The following is an 18370-nucleotide window of genomic DNA, read 5'->3' as shown; positions in this document are numbered from 1 at the left end:
GCGATAGGGGGGCGTGGGAGCCCGCGGGACGCCAGATGCGGCCGGATGAAACCGAGGGAAAAGGAGCATGTGGACGAAGGCCATTGGAGGATACAGCGGAATTAATTCCCTTGGAGACGGAGTTGCGTCGCGTAAGTGGGGAAAGGGCGGGAAAGGGGAGAATGTTGAATTTGTTTCGGGGTTTTTCGAGGTTTAAAGGTGGGGGGTTTTTTAGGGGGGTTTTTGGGGAAGGAAAGTGGCGAGGGGGTTTTTGGGAAGGGGCGATAGGGTTTAGGGGGGAGCGCAAACGCGGGAAGAAATCAGAATTCAAAATTAATTTTGAGTTTTCCCAATTTTTTGAAATTAAAAAATAGGTTTTATTATTGTATCTCGAGGGTTTTAGTTTCTTAGGGTTTCGGGAGGGGAGACGGGGTGTTAGGGGGTGTACGAGCGTCATTGGTCCAGGCAAGCCGTAAAAACGCGGGAGGAAGACGGCAATTCAAAATTAATTTCAAGTTTTTCCCGTTTTTTAATTGTAAAAAATTTTTTTTTCACGAATTTAGATCTTTTGTCACTCCACGAAGGGGTCAGTAGAATCTGAGCGGGGCAGGGGGCCGCAGGGGGGCTAGGCCCCCTGAACACCGAAAAATGGCTCCTAAAATTGAGGGAGAAACGGTCATATGGATTGACGCGATTGGAGGGCACAGGGGAATTATATTTCCCTTGTAGCTGTCTCGGTGACGCACTTGAAACGGGTTATTTCTATTTTCAGATTGGGTAGGACTGATGATGGGCTATTTCCTTGGCGCGTATTTTAAGATGTTCGAATACACTCGGTGTTTGACGTATTGTGAGTCGTGATTATGTAATGATTTTTTCTCTAGTGTTTGAATTTTGTTAATGTTCCGTTATTATTTCCACTTTATTTTTGTTTTGGGGATCTTGCGAGGGGAGTGGGACACGTGGGAGGCCATCACCATGTTCTAGGATTAATTAATGGGGGATTTGGCGGCTTCGAAAATAAATCTAAAGACACAATTTTATTTTTTACTGCGGAAACCGTAAAATTTTCAAGGGGATTTCTCGAGAAAATGACAGACTTACGTAACGATTTAGCAATTTGGGGTAAATTATGAGAATTAATCTCAGTATTTGGATCCAAAGAAGGAGGAGAACGGGTGCGAGAGCCCCCAGGAGGCCCCACCGCGGTGGCCTCGCAATCTGATCAATCAGTTTATTGCGATGTTTAAAATTAATTAAATTGACACTTTGGAAAATTTGTTGGGGGAGAAAAAAATATTGTAACTGGCTCGGAAAACTCCCGGGAGCCGACTAGCCTTCGCGCGTGCCCGCTGCGGACGCATTTAGCACATCCCCGATGGCTTCCTAATTATTTTGGCAAGGGATGACTGCCAAAATCCCCGACACTTGCACACAAACAAAAAAAATTTCTTTTGCAATTTTTCGATTTTTTTAGAGATGAAAATATGGCGTAATTTTTTCATACGTTTAGACATTTATTTTTCAGATTTTCAGATTTTTTATTTTTAGTTTTTTCTCAGAAGAAAAATTATTTGAGGGATTTCGGAGAGATTTTGTGACGTTTTTTCTCCACTAGAATTTTTTTCCAATTGTTGTCAAACTTGACAGAAATTATTCTTTCATTCTCCCGTTTTTTCGCTCCAATTTTATTGGAATCTGGGGTAAATAGAATTTTTTAATTCTTGAAATTGCAATAAAAAAATTTTTTTCATTGTTTTTCCGATTTTTTTTCAATTGTAAAAATTTTGAAACGATTAATATCACCCAGAAAATCACTCATCACTCTCGCTTGACCTTACAAATATGAAAACTCTTGGCTGGAGTGTGTAGGTCAGAGTTATAATCGTCAAGAGTGCGGTCTAGGCCACGAGAAAATGCGAAAGCCAAAATCCGCGATAGGAAAAAAATAAAGTACACTGTTTTGTTCACAAAACGCCAAATTCCACCGAAGACAGTTCAATCCAATAATGAGAGTGGCATCCACTACGTATTTTCACTATTTCCAATTGACTTTTTTTTTTTTCATGGAATCACTGGTCACAAATTTTAGGGAATAACTTACCGATTAAATTAAAAAATTGTCACTTAATCTTTCTATTTGGTGGTATCACTAGAATTCGGTGGACATTTTGATGATAGATTACTGATTTTTAAAACGGATCGGTTTAAATTTGTGGTACGGCAACGCCTGCGCTGCTGGGCGAAACGGGGCGACGGGCTACGATGGTATTCGGTTAAATAGGCGGTGATGTCGCACTCTGGTGGACAAAATTTGAAGGTGAGTGGGAAATAAAAACGGCGGAGGGAAACTTTTGAAAAAGGGGAGGGCTGGCGGTCAGCCAGACACCCAGGCTTCAGGTATACCGAGTGGATTATGAGAGGGACAGGAGAATCTGTTGATCGCCGAAGAACCAAACAATTTTTTTTTTCAAAAAATTCTAGATTTTGTAGTCCATTTCCTCCTCTCCTAGTTAATTTTCTGTACAATTCGTTTCTTCACTCGATTTTTTGTTCAATCACTTGAGAAAATGCCTTTGAATTCATTAATTTTCGTAATTTATTCAATTTGATGATGTGACAATCCCCCATGATAACGCTAATTGCGAAATTAATTATGAAACAATTAGAATGTCATCATTACCTTCGACTCCTCGAGCGTCTTGTGTCGCTGATGTTGATCCCCGCCCCTCCAAGCCCTAAGACGCCCGCGCATTTAGGTAATTAGCGACCCTTATTGAGTCATCAATCATCAGTCGAAATGTTATGACCTGTCACTCTCAGGAATTAAGGCATTTTGGATATTAAAATACTCCTGGGGCGTCTGTTGCTGTCCGACCCATGCGAATCCGCTATGCGGGCTCTCTCGAACAAAGGAGCTGCGCGCGCCGCCCGCGTCCCCCGCATCCTGCCAGTCACTATCGCCATGTTGGATGCACTTATCGGCGGGAACACGTGTGGAAGACATCAACGGACGCCAAAGTCGCGTTTTAACGCGGAAAAATTGGATTAATTGGGAATAAAACGTAATTAAAGGTTCACCGTTGATTAACGATGGATTTAATTGATGCAATGTCCGTTATTATTCTAATATCCGTTGTTGTGAGACGATGAAAAATTTTAAGCATCACTGGGTACCGCAATATAACTATTCATTCCTCATTTGGCATTGCTAATTAATTCAAAGATTAAAAATATATATATTTCGTCGGGAAAATTAATTTCGTAGGGGGCGATTAAATGATACGTGATGGTTGCGACAAAGGAGTATGGGCAATTGTCCAAAGACGTCATTAGCACGTACATGCGATTAATTGAATGTAAAAATATGAATATCGGCGGAGGTGGAAGCCAGATCGATTTTTATGTCTTGTGAAATATAGAAATATCTTAATCACGAGCGATTTGATCAAAAAATTTCATAAAACATTTTTACAGAGAATTTTCTGGTCTGCAAAAAGTTCAAATAGTGTTTTTCTCTAAACTGACGCATTAATTATATAATTGCATCATTACCAAAATTGCCTAGATTGAATTTACATAATTTCAAGTTTCAGAGGTAATGATCTCGATAACCGTCCGTTTTAGGGAAAAATGTCAGGAAAGTATTTTTGTGGAGAGTTTCCTCAGCTATAAAAAAGGTTTAATGATATTTCCTCCTAAAATCATTAATTACCGCGATAATTAAGCAATCAACAAAAATGGCTCGATTGAACCAATGTCAAACTTCAAAGTTGATTATTTCCATAACGAGTGATTGTATCAAAAAACATAAAAGAACATTTTTTGTAGAGAATTTCTAGATCTACAAAAAAGGTCGAATAGTATTTCCCCCTAAAACCGCTCATTAACGAGATAATGACGCAGTTAACAAATCGCGAATCTCTTATAGTGTTCCATGTCAACACTGAATTTTCAACTGATTAATTGAAATTGAGACTTGATAATGGACTTGAATTCACCATTTCAGCTGTGACAACTGCCTCTCGAAATTGTTTAAACCCTGGAATTAACGACTCCTCAGATAAACCGTTGAAGTCTCTCTATTTTACACCCACGCCTCTCACGAATTTCCTCCACTCGGATGTTCGTCAGCGGGTGGACCATTATAAGTACCGGTCAATGTACTTTCAGCGAAACACCACGGCTTTCACGTGAAAATAGACGAGCAACGGTCAATTTAAATTCTAATTAACGAAAAAAAAAATTGAAATCCATTTCCTGCTAATCCAGTTCTATTTACGTTCCTCCCACTTCCAAAGTTCTTGATATAGAGGAGGGACTGGGAAATTGAAAATTGTCCTACTAGAATGTTCTCAAAATTTACCATAAATTTATGAAAAATACGGCCCATTTTGCCCCATTAGTTTGTGCAAAAAATGGAAAAAATTATTTTTCGCAATTGCGAAATAACTGACGGGGCAAAACGGGCCGTCATTTTTTTTAATTTGATGGTGAATGTCCTGATGCAGATGACAAGTACCCGTGATAAAAAAAGGGCGGATCTCCTGAATTTCAAAGAAAAAAGATTGTGTTTTTTTTTTCTTTTCTTTAAGAAGAAAGAAAAATACGAAAAGATATTTTCCCTTTCATGTCGAGGGTGCGAATATCCCCGAGTTGACATAATCCAAACACTGGATGAAAGACATGAAGAAAGAAAAATAAGAGAGTAAGAGTGACGGGGAAAAAAAAGTGTCCAACAACCTGGCAATGTTCTATTTTCATGTACCATTACAACATGGGTAAACGACACTTCATCAGCCCCCAAGACTTGTTTTCTCACTCTAGTCCATAAATCTCGTTCGCCCGTTGAAAGACTAAGAGCGCATAAAACAAAGGTAATAGAAAAAAAGAAGAGTTGAATATTTCAGTGCGAAATTCTTTGGGCAGAATTTTAAATGTCACCGGACGTGAGATTGTCCCGATTGATTGCCCATTGAAATTTATTTTCCGTAGATAAATCAAAATGCGAAATTCGAATTTATTTCTGGGGAATAGTCCCAGGGGAGGAGAGACGGTACGAAATTAGAATGGCCTTTGTGGGGAATATAACCATCATTTGGTCTCTTGTGGCGTAAGGGAGTGGATGATGATGCCAAGAAGTGCATCGTTTATTTTTTTTTTCGGGTTTATCGATTGATAAATCTATAGCATTTGGCAGCTGCTGGGTATATGGACCTGCGTCTTTTTGTTTCTGAAAATTTTAACTCCCCAAAAATTCTCATAAGAACTTACGCCCTTTATATTATCGAATTCACCAGTAGCGAAATTATGTGCAGATACGCCCTTTCATCACTCGCAATTTGTTCTCAAAATTTCTTTGAAAAAAAAAGTTGAATTCATCGATTGCAAATTTTAAAAAATCTTACGCCCTTTAAATTCCAAGCGCGACGATATGCAGACACGTGTATGAAAAATTTGCACAACGAAATCCCGTCTATTTTAATTCACGATGAATATAAAAATGGTATCGACGACACGGGCAATTAGCGGCGACCGATGGCCTCTGGATACCACCGCTGACCGGAATGCGCAGGTACCTTGTGTCTGTCAGCGATCCACTTGTACTCACTTCATCAAAATAATTTTTCAATAGTCGATAAGAAAAGAAAAAATTGGTGAATCGCGTTTCCGAATTGGGGCCCGCGTGTCGCATCGAGTCAGAGATTTTGAATGACATCATTTGCGACGAATTCGGGACAGTTTCTGGGATATTTTATGTAATTTCCGCGGCCGCCAATTTGATTGGCACAAACGGCATTGTTCAGGCGTCTGTCATCGCGACAGGATGACCCCTGTCATCCGCATATCTGTCGCACCTTGGGGAGTAAATTAACGCCAAATTAAACTGCGATATAAGTTTGCAATGAGAGCATTACGAAGGATGAATATGGATATAATTTTGGGGCGCAGCGCGTGCGACGCGGGTCGGCGGCATGCGGAGAGTTTTGCCTGTGGTTTGCTCTCCGGACGTCTGGAATTTCCGCATGCGGTGCGGACAAAGAACACTTTCCGCACGCTAACCGCCCCGTAGAATTGTAATAGTTCAGGCGAGTGTTACCAAAAATATTCGCTACGCGTGCGGACGGAAAAATGCAACTTTACGCAATCGCGGCGCAATAGACTAGTCAATCACACGCGCGTGGAGTCCGGACGTTCCGCGTGCGAAAATAAAATATTTTGATATGAATGCGGAAAACGCGTTTTGATTTTCGAGAGTCGAAAAATACTTTTCCCGCGAGTATTGAACCCTAATTTTATTACTATCCGTGCGGAGGGAAATTTTCCGCATGCGGAAAACGCAACTTCACACGCGGCGCGATGGAAAAAAAATATTGCGCGCTCCGCACAGATGTGGAAAGTGCAAGTTCACACACTAGTAACATAACGTCGTAACTCCAACGAGTATGGAATATAATTTCCCGTCACAACGCGCGTAAAGTCGACGTTCCGCGTCCGCAAAGCCTCCGCAGTCCAAACGGCGGGAAATTCAAACACATCGAAGCTAAATTTCGATTACTCCAGTTGTAATTCTATTTTTCTAGCTCTCTGAGGTTAATTCTGGGATGATTCAGGGATAATTCAACTAAAAATAATGACCCCAGGTCGAATGATCGGCCAAGTGGGTCAAGAAATACCCGAGACCTTCCCAAATATAGTCTGACATCTGCACAATTAACTGTCCCAGTGACAAGATAAAGTTGAACTTCTGTCAGCGACGTACACCACTGACTGATACGCACGGTTTCACCACTAAATCCGATGATTCTCAGGCGACATTCAACACGCAACTAATTTCACCAATTGGGTCAATCGAATTTTTCATTCGATGAATTTTTAGAGAATGAAAATGAAACGCTCCGTTTTTTTTTCATTATCGACTCCAATTGAATTGATTTCTTTATTTAAACAAAAAAGGAAATCAAGAATCAAAATAGTATAGTAAAGAATAGAATATATTATATTTAATAAAATATAATAAGAAATTGTATAAAAAATAGAAAAAAAATAGAATGAATTGAATTTCGTCATTTTGCTCATTAAAACCATCACTACCATCAATTCATTGTCTTAAATAATTCACCAAATGCACTAGAGCATCTCTTGGCAATTGTCAATGCCTCCCCGCGGTCACTTAATGCCGAAATATTCAGGGAAAACGCTGAAAATTCACATTCATCATGTCGAAATGCGTGATCGCTAAAATAGAAGTCTCGAAGGATGGTCCCGAGGTCGACATCGAGCGCTTCGGAAAGTCGGATGTCCATCCACCATGACCGAGACCATTATTTCCGTTTGATAAATCAACCAAAACGTCCTATTCACCGTACAACAGAATTTTTACATCTCTTCCCGGATTGTTTTTTTTAATTTCATTTTTCATTTTTTTTTCTCCTCCTCTCGGGGCTCTCGCCTGCCCCGGCTGCACTGTCTCGCCCCGTCTGGGGACTTTTCACTTACATAATGGAGGTGTTTTAATAAGCTTCGGAGCTTCACGTGGATGAGTCGTGCCAAGGATGCGGGTCTATAGTTTTAAAACACAGTTGCCACGGAGTTAACAGAAATAGAGGGTATTGTAGCATTTTCTGGTGGTAAAAACCCACACACTTGTGTCAGATAAAATCGTTTTTGAGTAATTTTCTAGGTGGTGACCTCGTTAAATACCTTGCCGCCCGGGTTGCACCGAAATCCGATGATTTCAACCATTTTTTTTCAACAAAAATTGATTTTTCATCTTAAAAACTCCCACTGAAAATTTCAAAAATCCATCAAAAAGATAAAAAAAATTTACCTTGAGATTTTTTTAAACAACCCGTTTTGCCCCAGGGGCTTAGAAGAAAAATTTCAAAATAAAATTTTTCACTTGAATCTTTTTTTTTAGATTACGAAAAAATTAATGGGGAAAAATGTTTTTTTTTTAATATCAATTTTTTTATCATTTCTCAAGCGCATGTAGGAATCAATGAAACGAGTTTTAACACATCCCCCACTCCCCGAAGAAGGTCTTAAAATACCGGGTCTCAACTCCCAGTCGCTATTGTACAATTACCCCCTCCCAGTTGCGGACCTTAATTTTCAATATTTCACCGGCCAGCAGTTGAATTTTTGGGGTTCCAAACGCCCATTCGGCGATTACCGCCAAAAAAAAAACCAATGAAAATTGCGTGTTCACGAGCCAGTGTGTATGTGGCACCTGTCGGGCGTTTTCCCTGGCTGAAAACTAATGGAAATAGACTTATCTTTTTATTCTCTAGGTCATCGTAAACATTTTTTCGCAACTCTTTCGTATTTTTGTTGAGTTTGATTAGTAAAATTTTTTTTTGATTGGTTAAGAAATGCTCCGCGATCGGTATGATTGGAACTCTACCGGAAGTCAAGTCTACCTGGCAGATCTACCTAACAAGCTTATCTATTAAGCCTGCCTGTCAAAATCTATCTGCCAGGCCTACCTATCAAGCCTATCTATTAAGCCTGTCCGCGAAATCTACCTGTCAAATCTACCCGTAAAACCTACCTGGCAGATCTACCTAACAAGCTTATCATTAAGCCTGCCTGTAAAAATCTATCTGCCAGGCCTACCTATCAAGCCTATCTATTAAGCCTGTCCGCGATATCTACCTGTCAAATCTACCCGTAAAACCTACCTGCCAGATCTACCTATCGAGTCTATCTATTATCTTATTGTTCATCTGCCAAGTCTACCCGTAAAATCTACCTGGCAGGCCTACGTTCCAACGCTATCCATTAAGTATGCCTATCAAATCTGCCTGCCAAGTCTACCCGTAAAATCTATCTGAAGGTCTACCTGTCAAGCCCATGTATTTAGTCTGACAGTCAATTATATCTGACAAGTCTACCCGTCAAATCTACCTGCCAAATTTATTTATTATGTCTGCCTATAGAATCTACTTGTGAAATTTACCTGTCAAATCTACTTGTCAAAGTGATTTATTATGCCTGTCTGTCGAATCTACTTGTCAAATCTGCCGAACCACCCCACCTGTCAAGTCTACCCGTCAAATCATGTCATTGTCATGCAACTTTTCTTCAGGCCATAAATTTTCTCCAAGTAGACAATAAATTTCTGCTGATTAGACAATCACGAGTTGCACCCGCCTCATCGCCAAAGCGGCGATGAAAAAAATATGTATTTTGACGGGTTCGGAAGCTGATGAAGAGGTGGGTAAGTACTATTTTTGGTTCATAAGCTGTTTCGGTTAAAATAGACTAGCCTAGCCCCTGGCCTAGAGCGTAGGCCTCACAACAGCCAATGTGACAAGATGACTACTCGTCTCAAGGATGACGTTGTTCGTGAAAATTTTTATAATAAATGCACGCGCTGACGTCAGACGCGTGATGGCTTCGTCATTTTGACGGGAATATCGTAGATAGGAGTCGAAAGCAAGATAAATCTCTCACGATCATGGAACCGAGAGCTCCATCCTCAGGATCGAGACGAAAATAGTCATATCTCCAGGACATACGCCTTTTCGACTTGATTTTTTTTTAATGAATTCAACGAAAAAATTTGCAGTTCCACTTCTGCTGAATTTTTACGAAAATAGGGGGTTTTCGTATAGTTACGCCCTTTTCACTCTTGCCCTGGTGATATTGACTCGCATTATCGTGAACTCAATGCTCTCGACATCATCTCCAGTGTCACCAAGAGACGAGAAAACTCAGCCAAGGGTAAGAAGTAGCAGCAGTACTCCTCAAGTTCCTCGATATTTCAAAAGTTTTCTCTGGCCACTACCCAAGGCTACGAGTCCTAGAAATAAACTCTGAAATTTTCGTGTGGGCGATTTCGGTGGGACCATCTCTGATGTTCACCGGGGCAGGTGGCTTTTCCTTTCATCTATTTTTTTTTTTGAGTGCATTGTCGGTGAATTCAAGAGGTTAAAGCTAAGAGGATGGTTCAAGCCGATTGAGAGGCCGCGGGAGTGAAAAAAATTACTGAAATGCGGGGAAAACTCGGCCGAAAGGGGATGGAAAAATCTGAACGATGGCTTAAAAAAATTGTTCCTTTTTATAGAAACTGAGGGGAGTGAGTTGAGCGCCATCTGAAGAGGCTAAATAATTTAAGAAATGTTTGAAAATACGAGGTGGGGGGCGCCGCCATCTTCGAAACGGTTCGGGAGAGAGGGGAGGTATCGAAGCAAGATGGCGGCGCCCACACATGTCAACCACCTCGGATTTTTGAAGATTTATTGAGATTATTTATTATATTCACATGACCTCCAGATCGTTTCATCGAGTTCCTAGAGAATGAACAAATTTTTCAAACTATCCTCCGGTTTTTTTTTACTCCCGAGGCCTCTTAATTTATTGATCGAGCATTTGAGAAAAACCCAACTGTTTCAGCAACCGTTGTCTTCCCCAACAATCTGTTTACTTTTTGGAACGTTAAATACCCGATCGTCTGCGATGTCAACACCCAAAATAACTCGTAATCGCCCACGAGAGACATGAATTCTATTAAAAAGATGTTCGAGTCGTCATTTTGATTGTTTGAAAGGGGGAAAAAAACGAGCAACTTTGTTTTTTTTGTTGTTTTCTTTATTTTTACTACGGAACAGACGGCTTCTGAATGGCCCGATGAATCAGCAGTGCCAGCATACTTCCAGAGATCACCAATGTCCCCCTGGGAACAGAAAAATTGATAAATCAGGGGGAATTGAGAAGGAATTCAATTTTGTTGGCTTAATTCTGGCAGAGACTGAACTGTCGGCCTTGGGTGATTCTTGCTGACGATTTTGGCTCTAATTAGAGGGCTCCAATGTGACGGTCTCGGGGGACGTGTGCCAGAGAACTGGCGACCAATTATGTTGACGATTCGAGAGTGGAGATACCAATTAAGGCGCTAAATGGTTTAAGGATATTCAAATTCCTTCTACAGTTTCGTATTGTAGATTTGGGGATTTTTATCATCAATTTGTCGATTGAATTCAGTGGGAAAATTCCAAAATAATCAGCCTCACCCAAAATATCACAGTACCAAAACTATTATAAATTAAAAATCATCGATTGGATATTGTTGAGCGGTCTCGGGAGTAAAAAAACTACTGACATGCCGGGAAAACTCGGCGCCACGAATTCTCATCCAAAAGGGGATAACAAAATCTGAAGGATAGCATGAAAAATTTGTTCATTCTCTAGGAACTGAATGAAACGAGTTGAAGGTGGATCTGAAAAGGATAAAGATTTTAATAAACGTTCAAAAATACGAGGTGGTCGACAGGTGTGGCTGCCGCCATCTTGCTTGGACCCCCTCCCTCTGCCACGAGGCGGTTTGAAGATGGCGGCGCTCCCACCTCGTATTTTCAAACGTTTCTTAAAATTATTTATCCTCTTCAGATCACCCTCAACTCGCTTCATCCGGTTTCTACAGAATGAACAAATTTTTTAACCCATTTCCCCGCATTTCAGTAGTTTTTTTACTCTCGGGGCCTCTTAAATTTATCTGGGGACTTTCACTCACCAGAGGAGGGACTTCACCGCTGGGGAGTGCTTCAGAAGATTATACGGAGCCGCCTGGAAGTCCTTGCTGTTCTGGAAGTGCTGGAGAATGTCTCTAGCCCTAGGAACGGAAAATTCTTTCACCGAAAAATGGAGAATACTTTCTCAATTCAATGTCGATTAATCACAATAAATTCCCGACGTTTTCACATCCACCAATAACCCGGGAAACTCAATAATCCTCTCTGCTAACTTTTCCAGAGCTCATAATATTGAAAACAAGAAGAATGGAGAATTCTCCGGGTCGTTAATCCTGAAATAACTCGAGGTGAACGACCACTCCTCCAATTTCCTGAGATATTTCCACGCAATCTCCTCATCAGAGTCATCGATGCCACTTCCAAATCATCGATGCAAGTTACCCATGATTAATTACCACTTAATGGTAACCGATTCAATCGGGTTTATTTGTTCTACACGTTTAAATCCTCTTAAAACGATTCTCACCCATTTCGGATGAAAAATCATCGTCTGCTTGGCTCGGTAATTTGGGACATTGCCAGGAATGATTTATATAGTCTCTACTCTTCATTTTTTACGGGGAAAAACAATCATTTTGTGCCAAAATGAAAAAAGTAATTGTTTCTCATTCATTATGATCTGATAGGCCATATCAAATCGTTAGAACAGAACGTCATGAGAATTGAAGTTGAAATCCAAATGATGAAAACCATTTTTTGTTAAATATTTGGAAATTTATTGGCCCGGGAGAATTTACTGTACGTGAGGGTAATTTGTGCCGAAACTGTAAAATTTACCCTGCACTTCATCAAAAATTATCCCAGTGAACGTGAATGATTGCTCAATATTGCGTATAATTTTTCCGAACGCGTTCGGTAAAATTTCACTTCCACTCGTCCCCATGACCTTCAGATGGCCGCAAGAAAAAAAATACCCCACTGCTGTGGGAAATTTTACGGTACTGGAGGATAATTTTTGCATCCAGAGATGTTTTTTTTACCAAACGAATCGTAAAATATCCTCCACAAACAGGTATTTTTTCATTGAATTACATTTCGCTCCACGATTACCTTTCGTACAGTAAAATTGGCCACGATTTTCTAGGTAATTTTAATCCAACTTTTCACCCCGTGTAGTATATTTCAGGACGAGTGCCCATGGGGTTTTTTACTCGTGTGGAGTTGGCGTCCGAGCCGAAGGCGAGGGCTTGCCAACCACACGACTAAAAGAACCCCATGACACTAGTCGCGGACGATATTTTTCCGTAGTGATTTTCACTTTTACGAGTTTGGGGAAGGGCCAGTGCCAATCCCCGGACGGGAAAAAGTGAAGAGGATGAAAACAATTTTTTGTTAAATAAAAATAATGAAGTGCAATGTACATCCACTCGTCCGCCTATCGCTAGTTCATTAGCAAAAAAGCTACAACAGACTAATGAAACGAATTGATTGCCGTGTGCGGTGCATCTTTCAACGGAATTAGAATTTTCAACTGGATGAGGGGATTCCCCTAGCGATTTCTCTCGCCGCGCACTTTTTCCACTTGAAAACACGTTTACATTTTCAAGAAATTGTCCCGAGACATTGGAAGATGTAATAATACCCAAGGATACTCCGCATTTAGCCTCAAATGAATAATCCCCGGGCAATCGACGATCGAGAATGCATCTAGTGTCCACTTGATCCAACTTTGCGCTCCAACAGAGCCTTTTTCTACGTTTCGGTGATATCAAGTTTTATGAGACATCTCGCTGGCAATGCTCCAGTATCTCTTGACATTCGCCGCTTCGGAAGGCTTGACATTCTTCTCAAGCTGTTTACACTAGCATTTGTCACTTTTTTAATCAATCAATTTCGTCGATTTTCCCTGGTGCTCTCATCTTCCATTTTTCTATTATTGTATTCACGGAATACGACAGACATTTTTCACGAGATCCCGTTTGTCTCTGATATCTCGATCTAAATACGAATGTCACGCTGTGTTTTCCAGCGGAAATTTCCTCCGCTTGACTCGAAACACTCGTTGTATTTCGAGAGGCGTGAAATTGGAGATTGAATTTTTGTTTACGACCGATTTTTCGAGTGTGTGATGGTGTGGTAGGAAAAACGAAGTCGAGAAAAAATGACATTACTTTTTTTCCATCACTATTCTTTCTAAAAAAAAGCATGGACAATATCTCGAACGAAAGAGAATTGAATACCATTCTATGAAACATGAATAAACGAATCATAATTGTCCGAATAATTGAGGTCAGAGGAAAATAGAATAATTCTACTTTCTTAATATTGCGTTTACTGAGGTTTTCGTCGAACAAAGTTGATTAGAATTAATAGCTAGAATTATGAGATCATCTCACATTTTTTACGTTGAGGACAGGAGAATCTGAATGCAATATAGTGAAAATGATGATCGATTTTTTCACTTTGAACAAATAATATTAATATCCAAATACAAAATTTCTGATGTGAATAAAAAGAAGCTGTGACTCAGTATTCCAAATGAAGTTTTAATTTTTCATTTGGTGCTGAGAAACACGAGATGACAATATTCTAAGCGCGGAATTATACTATGAGATGAACAACAGATTAATTGAATTACCGTGCGAACTAACTAAAAATTGATAACAGTGTGATCAAACATTGAATTCCAGAAATTCACACTCTAAAGTGTGTTCTAGAGGGAATTTAATTGTAATTATGATTAAAATCTTATTCAATATGATTCTTGAGTATTTCGAGAATCGTAGAATTGGAAATGTCGATTTACGCCTGAAATTTTTCTGGTTGAAAGGATCAAAGCGCGAAAAAATGGGAATTCTAGAGCGTTTCGCTGTGCCTGTATTATCTTAATATTATCTTAACCCAGATGTCGAGGGAGACCTGTGAGAAACAAACAGAGAGGGAAAATAACGCGTGTTACTTGTCACTGGAGTGAAAAAAATACATCGCGAGTGATGACAGGTCGTTTCCCTCGTGTTTTCACTGCTAAATTGGATTTTTAATTTTGCGGGCGAATTGGGGGGACTTACGTGCGCCAGTTGGGGGCCGCCACCAGGATGCTTCTCGAGGAGTTCGGTTGAACGTCGCAGGAGTCGTAGGACGATAGGGCCACGAGAATCTGAGCAGAAAAAATGGTCCATTGGGTGGGCGCTATTAAACTTTGTGGGTGAAAATATTTTGCTCAATATCTCTAAAAATACTTCATCGATTTCAATTTTTCTTCTCTCAAAATATTCGTCACGATGTCTTCTATCTAGTTTAATCATTAACATGTATCAATTTTTATGAAACAGAATGATTACCTCGTCAGTGTTGATTGATCTCGAGTGCAGGGCTCTGATGTTCAGCCAGGGGGGCCTCCTCGACGGTGGATCAGGTCCATCAAGCCTCTGGAAAAATCATGTCCAGCATTTAACGCAAAAAACTCAATTCACTTTTCTGAAATTTTTGAATTTTTGAATTTAACTCACCAAATGAGAAAGATCCGCTCGAATCAAGTTCACGCAGTTCACGTAGTCCTTGAGGCTTGCCATCATCTCGATGTGGGTCAATTCTCGAGAATTCAGGGAGCTGTAAAGCATTATTTCATGATTTTACCAGGGGAATCTACACGAAAAAGTCAATAAAAAATTTTCCAATTCCATCGTTTGATATTTTACTTGCCTTCCTCGTGGGTGAGATGCGAAAATGTGAGCCATTTTCACGAAGCAGAAGCCTGTGTAGTACGAGTCCCAGCCGGCATCATGATATGCCTCTGCATCTGCAGGAAAATCCCCAAGAAACGATTAAATAAACCTGAAAACTCTACTTCTCGAGATTTACCGGTTGTCGTGCCGTCCGGAAATTCAATCCTTGGAGAGTTCCAAGATAACAGTCTTCCGTCTCCATCCTTGAAGTATTTGTACAGCTCTCCGAGGACGTTGGACCTTCCTTTATCTAAATAAAACCAATAAAAATTATTCTAAATGCGCAATTATTACATATTAATAATACGATAAGATTTTTCATCGTCGATTTGAATTCTTTGGTATTTTTTCAATATATTTTATCCAAACGGAAGGATACTTTAGGCTCATGGATATCCACTTTAAACTTATTTAAAATTATTCATGACTCAGAAACAAATATATCAATAGCTCACTTTAGGCTCATCACAAAGGGAAAGAATTGTTCTTTATACTGAAAAAAAAACGATTAAATCTCATCAACATTTCAACCCGTCACTAATATTTAAAAAAAGATCGAAAGTGTCCATTTTACCCCAACCTCCCCTAATTATAATTGGTTGATATGCCTATCAATGATCGCTGGTAATTCGAATAAGCCATTGAATAGTGGCGATACCTCCTTTCTGCTTCTTCCCCTGTCCCTCCTCCTCCCTGGGCTCCAAAATTTTCCTCATCTCGTAGCTCAACAGCTTAGTGTCGTACACCACAGGCAGCAGCTCGTGGATCTCCCTCTTAAACCTCTCGTAACTCTTAGGTAAATCCTTGTGAAACTGTTTGTACATGAACATGAGGTCCAGCAGGAGGTTGTGCCCGACAATGGGCTTCTTCAGGTCGCACAGCAGCTGGAAGACCCGAGTGAAGCCCAGGGTGTACTCCAGGAGCTGCTCCTCGCAGAGGTTCTGGTCCCTCTCTTCCAGGATCTCACGGGTTTCGGGGTCAACCTTGATCGCGAAGATCTTCTGGCCCTTCTGCTCGGTCCAGATGGACTTGAAGGACTTCCTCAGCTGCCTCTGCAGGCAGCACAGCTGCACGAAGTCGTCGCAATTGATCTCCAGGGATTTCTCGGACTTGGGGGAGCTCTTTAGCCATTCTGACACGTTTTTTATGGAGCGCAGGAGATTGTTCTCCTCCTCCAGCGTTCGGAAGGCGCCCAGGTTGCTCATGTAGTCGTTGGTCTTCAGGAGGTGCCTCATTTTCGCCTCCTCTGGGCCGTTCAGGTAGGAGATGCCTCCGTACACCAACTGAAGTGGGAAGTTGGAGATGTTTCGGTGGTTTAGGGGAATGAAGGGATTTTGTCGCTGAGGACATTGGGATTATCTCGAAGAGGAGGGGGTTTAGAGGAAAATGGCATAGAATATTTTTTTTAGAGAAGACAATTTTCAACAAAAAATGTCTTTTCACTTTTTCTCGTGGAGTCACTCATTAAGGGGATAATCGCACATTTGAAGAGCCATCTCTTCACATTCGCTTTGTCGTTATTTTGTAATGATGTTTATAGAGATTGTAATTGGTATGCGTAATGGAAAAATGTAGAGGATAATTGTTTGTCTGTTGTTATTTTCACCAACAAAAATTTAGAATAGAATTTTACCGCAATTTTTAACTGCAAAAATAGGGATTTTTGGTGGCTATTGAAATTTCTTAGTTAAGAACATTGTGAATATATCGTTAACCAGTGGTTTTAGAGAAATATTCCTCTCCACCTTTTTTGTAGCTGAGGAAATTTCCCATAAAAAACATTCAACAACATTTTGTCTCAAAGCCACTCTTCTGTGAGATAATCCCGAAAATTCAGCGGAATAATTTTTTTAGATTGATAAAAAACGAGATTTCCAGGATCAATTTTCATATTTATTATAGCGATGACTCTTGCCTTATTCCAATCGAAATTATGGATTCGCAGAAAGTTCATTGACGTTTTCTCCCAGTGAAAATTCTGATTAGTACCATGCAGTAACGATCTCGACAGCAAATAGAATCTGAAAGGTTCTGCGATGTATTTATTCTCGTGTCTGACTCTTACGAATGCTGTCAGGCCTATTTGAATAGCACTGAATGGTGCTATGTTATCTCTCTGCTTCTCGTACCTCTCCTGGACTGTATCAAACAATCTAAAAAATGATAATGACACTCTAAATAAAAACAAAAACCGCAGAACGAGATTTTTTCAAAATTTACAAAAAAACGGCAAAATGTGACAATTTTGTTTACTTTGGGAATATCTCGTTAAGGAGTGGCTCTAGGAAAAAATACCATAAAACATTTTTTGTAGCTTATGAAATTCTCTACAAAAAAGTCCCGACATATTTTCTCGTGGGAGCACTTGTTCTCGAGATATTCGCATTCTAAACGGGATTAAAAATCCATTCATTCTGCAAGTGGAGGAAAATAAGGCAAAAGGGTCTTCTTAAATCATCAAAATCTCCTGAACTGACGATGCGATCAGGATGAGTCAGAGCTCATTTTAAGGTCTGAAAAAATGCCTTCAAAATGAAAAAAAAATTGGCCATTTTCACTCTGCCGATTCTGAGTTATTGGCGATTGAAAATGACTCATGCCCAATTGTTCCCTGAATGTTTTTTTGTTCTTGTTTTGTTATTTGTTAATTTATTGGGAATACTGACGTGAGCTTTGGAACATTTTCACTGTCAATCCCGGAGAATTCAGCGTCAATAGCTATAAACGACGCATTTTTAAAAGTATCCTCTATTTTCGAATAATAACTCCTGAAGTTTTCATCCAGAATTTCATTCATTCTGATTATTTATCGCCACTCGTGGCACATAAATATATTTATAAACTTGAAAAATAGGGTTTCGGGATTTGTTTTGATTGCAGGGGAGGTTATGTTCGTCGCATCATGCCTGAATCATACAAAAACACCGTAAACCCCGGAATTATTGACTTGCGATCGTAAAAAAAAGTATTAAAAAAATCTAAATCAACTTCTGACGAGGAGAAACAATTATCCGTTCTTCACAAATTAGGAATCTGGGTCAAAAATTAAGGGAACTCGTGTATTTAATGTCCGGACGGACTGCCGATAATTTTAAACGAACGAATGAAGAGAGAATTAATTTTTTACTGATTAAAAAAATTTATTCTGTTGCATTTTTGGGAATTATTTGTCCAATATACCCTATGGGG

The 18370-nt window shown here is 39.9% G+C and overlaps 2 protein-coding genes across 4 annotated transcripts in view; both read right to left on the bottom strand.

Annotated features, from left to right (window-relative positions):
- LOC107037417 (calcium-transporting ATPase sarcoplasmic/endoplasmic reticulum type) overlaps positions 1-2242 on the bottom strand; it is a 31596-nt gene extending 29354 nt beyond the window's left edge. For 2 of the 3 annotated variants that reach the window (XM_015255968.1, XM_015255965.1), the window contains exon 1: positions 2084-2242. The gene's annotated coding sequence lies outside the window, so the exon portion shown is untranslated. Of the gene's footprint in view, positions 1-1083; positions 1295-2083 lie in introns of those variants that run through there. The other variant, XM_015255967.1, reaches the window with a different exon arrangement.
- Positions 2243-10573: 8331 nt separating this feature from the next.
- LOC107037381 (pre-piRNA 3'-exonuclease trimmer) lies at positions 10574-18243 on the bottom strand. Its single transcript, XM_015255910.1, has 10 exons — positions 17848-18243; positions 17097-17334; positions 15840-16464; positions 15318-15431; positions 15159-15255; positions 14966-15065; positions 14798-14884; positions 14525-14613; positions 11498-11596; positions 10574-10660 (listed from the first exon to the last, which is right to left on the bottom strand). The coding sequence occupies exons 1-10, from the start codon at positions 17976-17978 to the stop codon at positions 10585-10587; spliced, it is 1656 nt and encodes a 551-aa protein (XP_015111396.1). The 5' UTR covers positions 17979-18243; the 3' UTR covers positions 10574-10584.
- Between the last annotated feature and the right edge of the window lie 127 nt (positions 18244-18370).

The sequence above is a fragment of the Diachasma alloeum genome, unplaced genomic scaffold, assembly GCF_001412515.2.
Source record: "Diachasma alloeum isolate Michigan unplaced genomic scaffold, Dall2.0 Dall_scaffold_00219, whole genome shotgun sequence".
Classification (NCBI taxonomy): domain Eukaryota; kingdom Metazoa; phylum Arthropoda; class Insecta; order Hymenoptera; family Braconidae; genus Diachasma; species Diachasma alloeum.
Note: the sequence above shows the minus strand (reverse complement) of the source record. Positions and strands in the feature narration are given on the sequence as shown.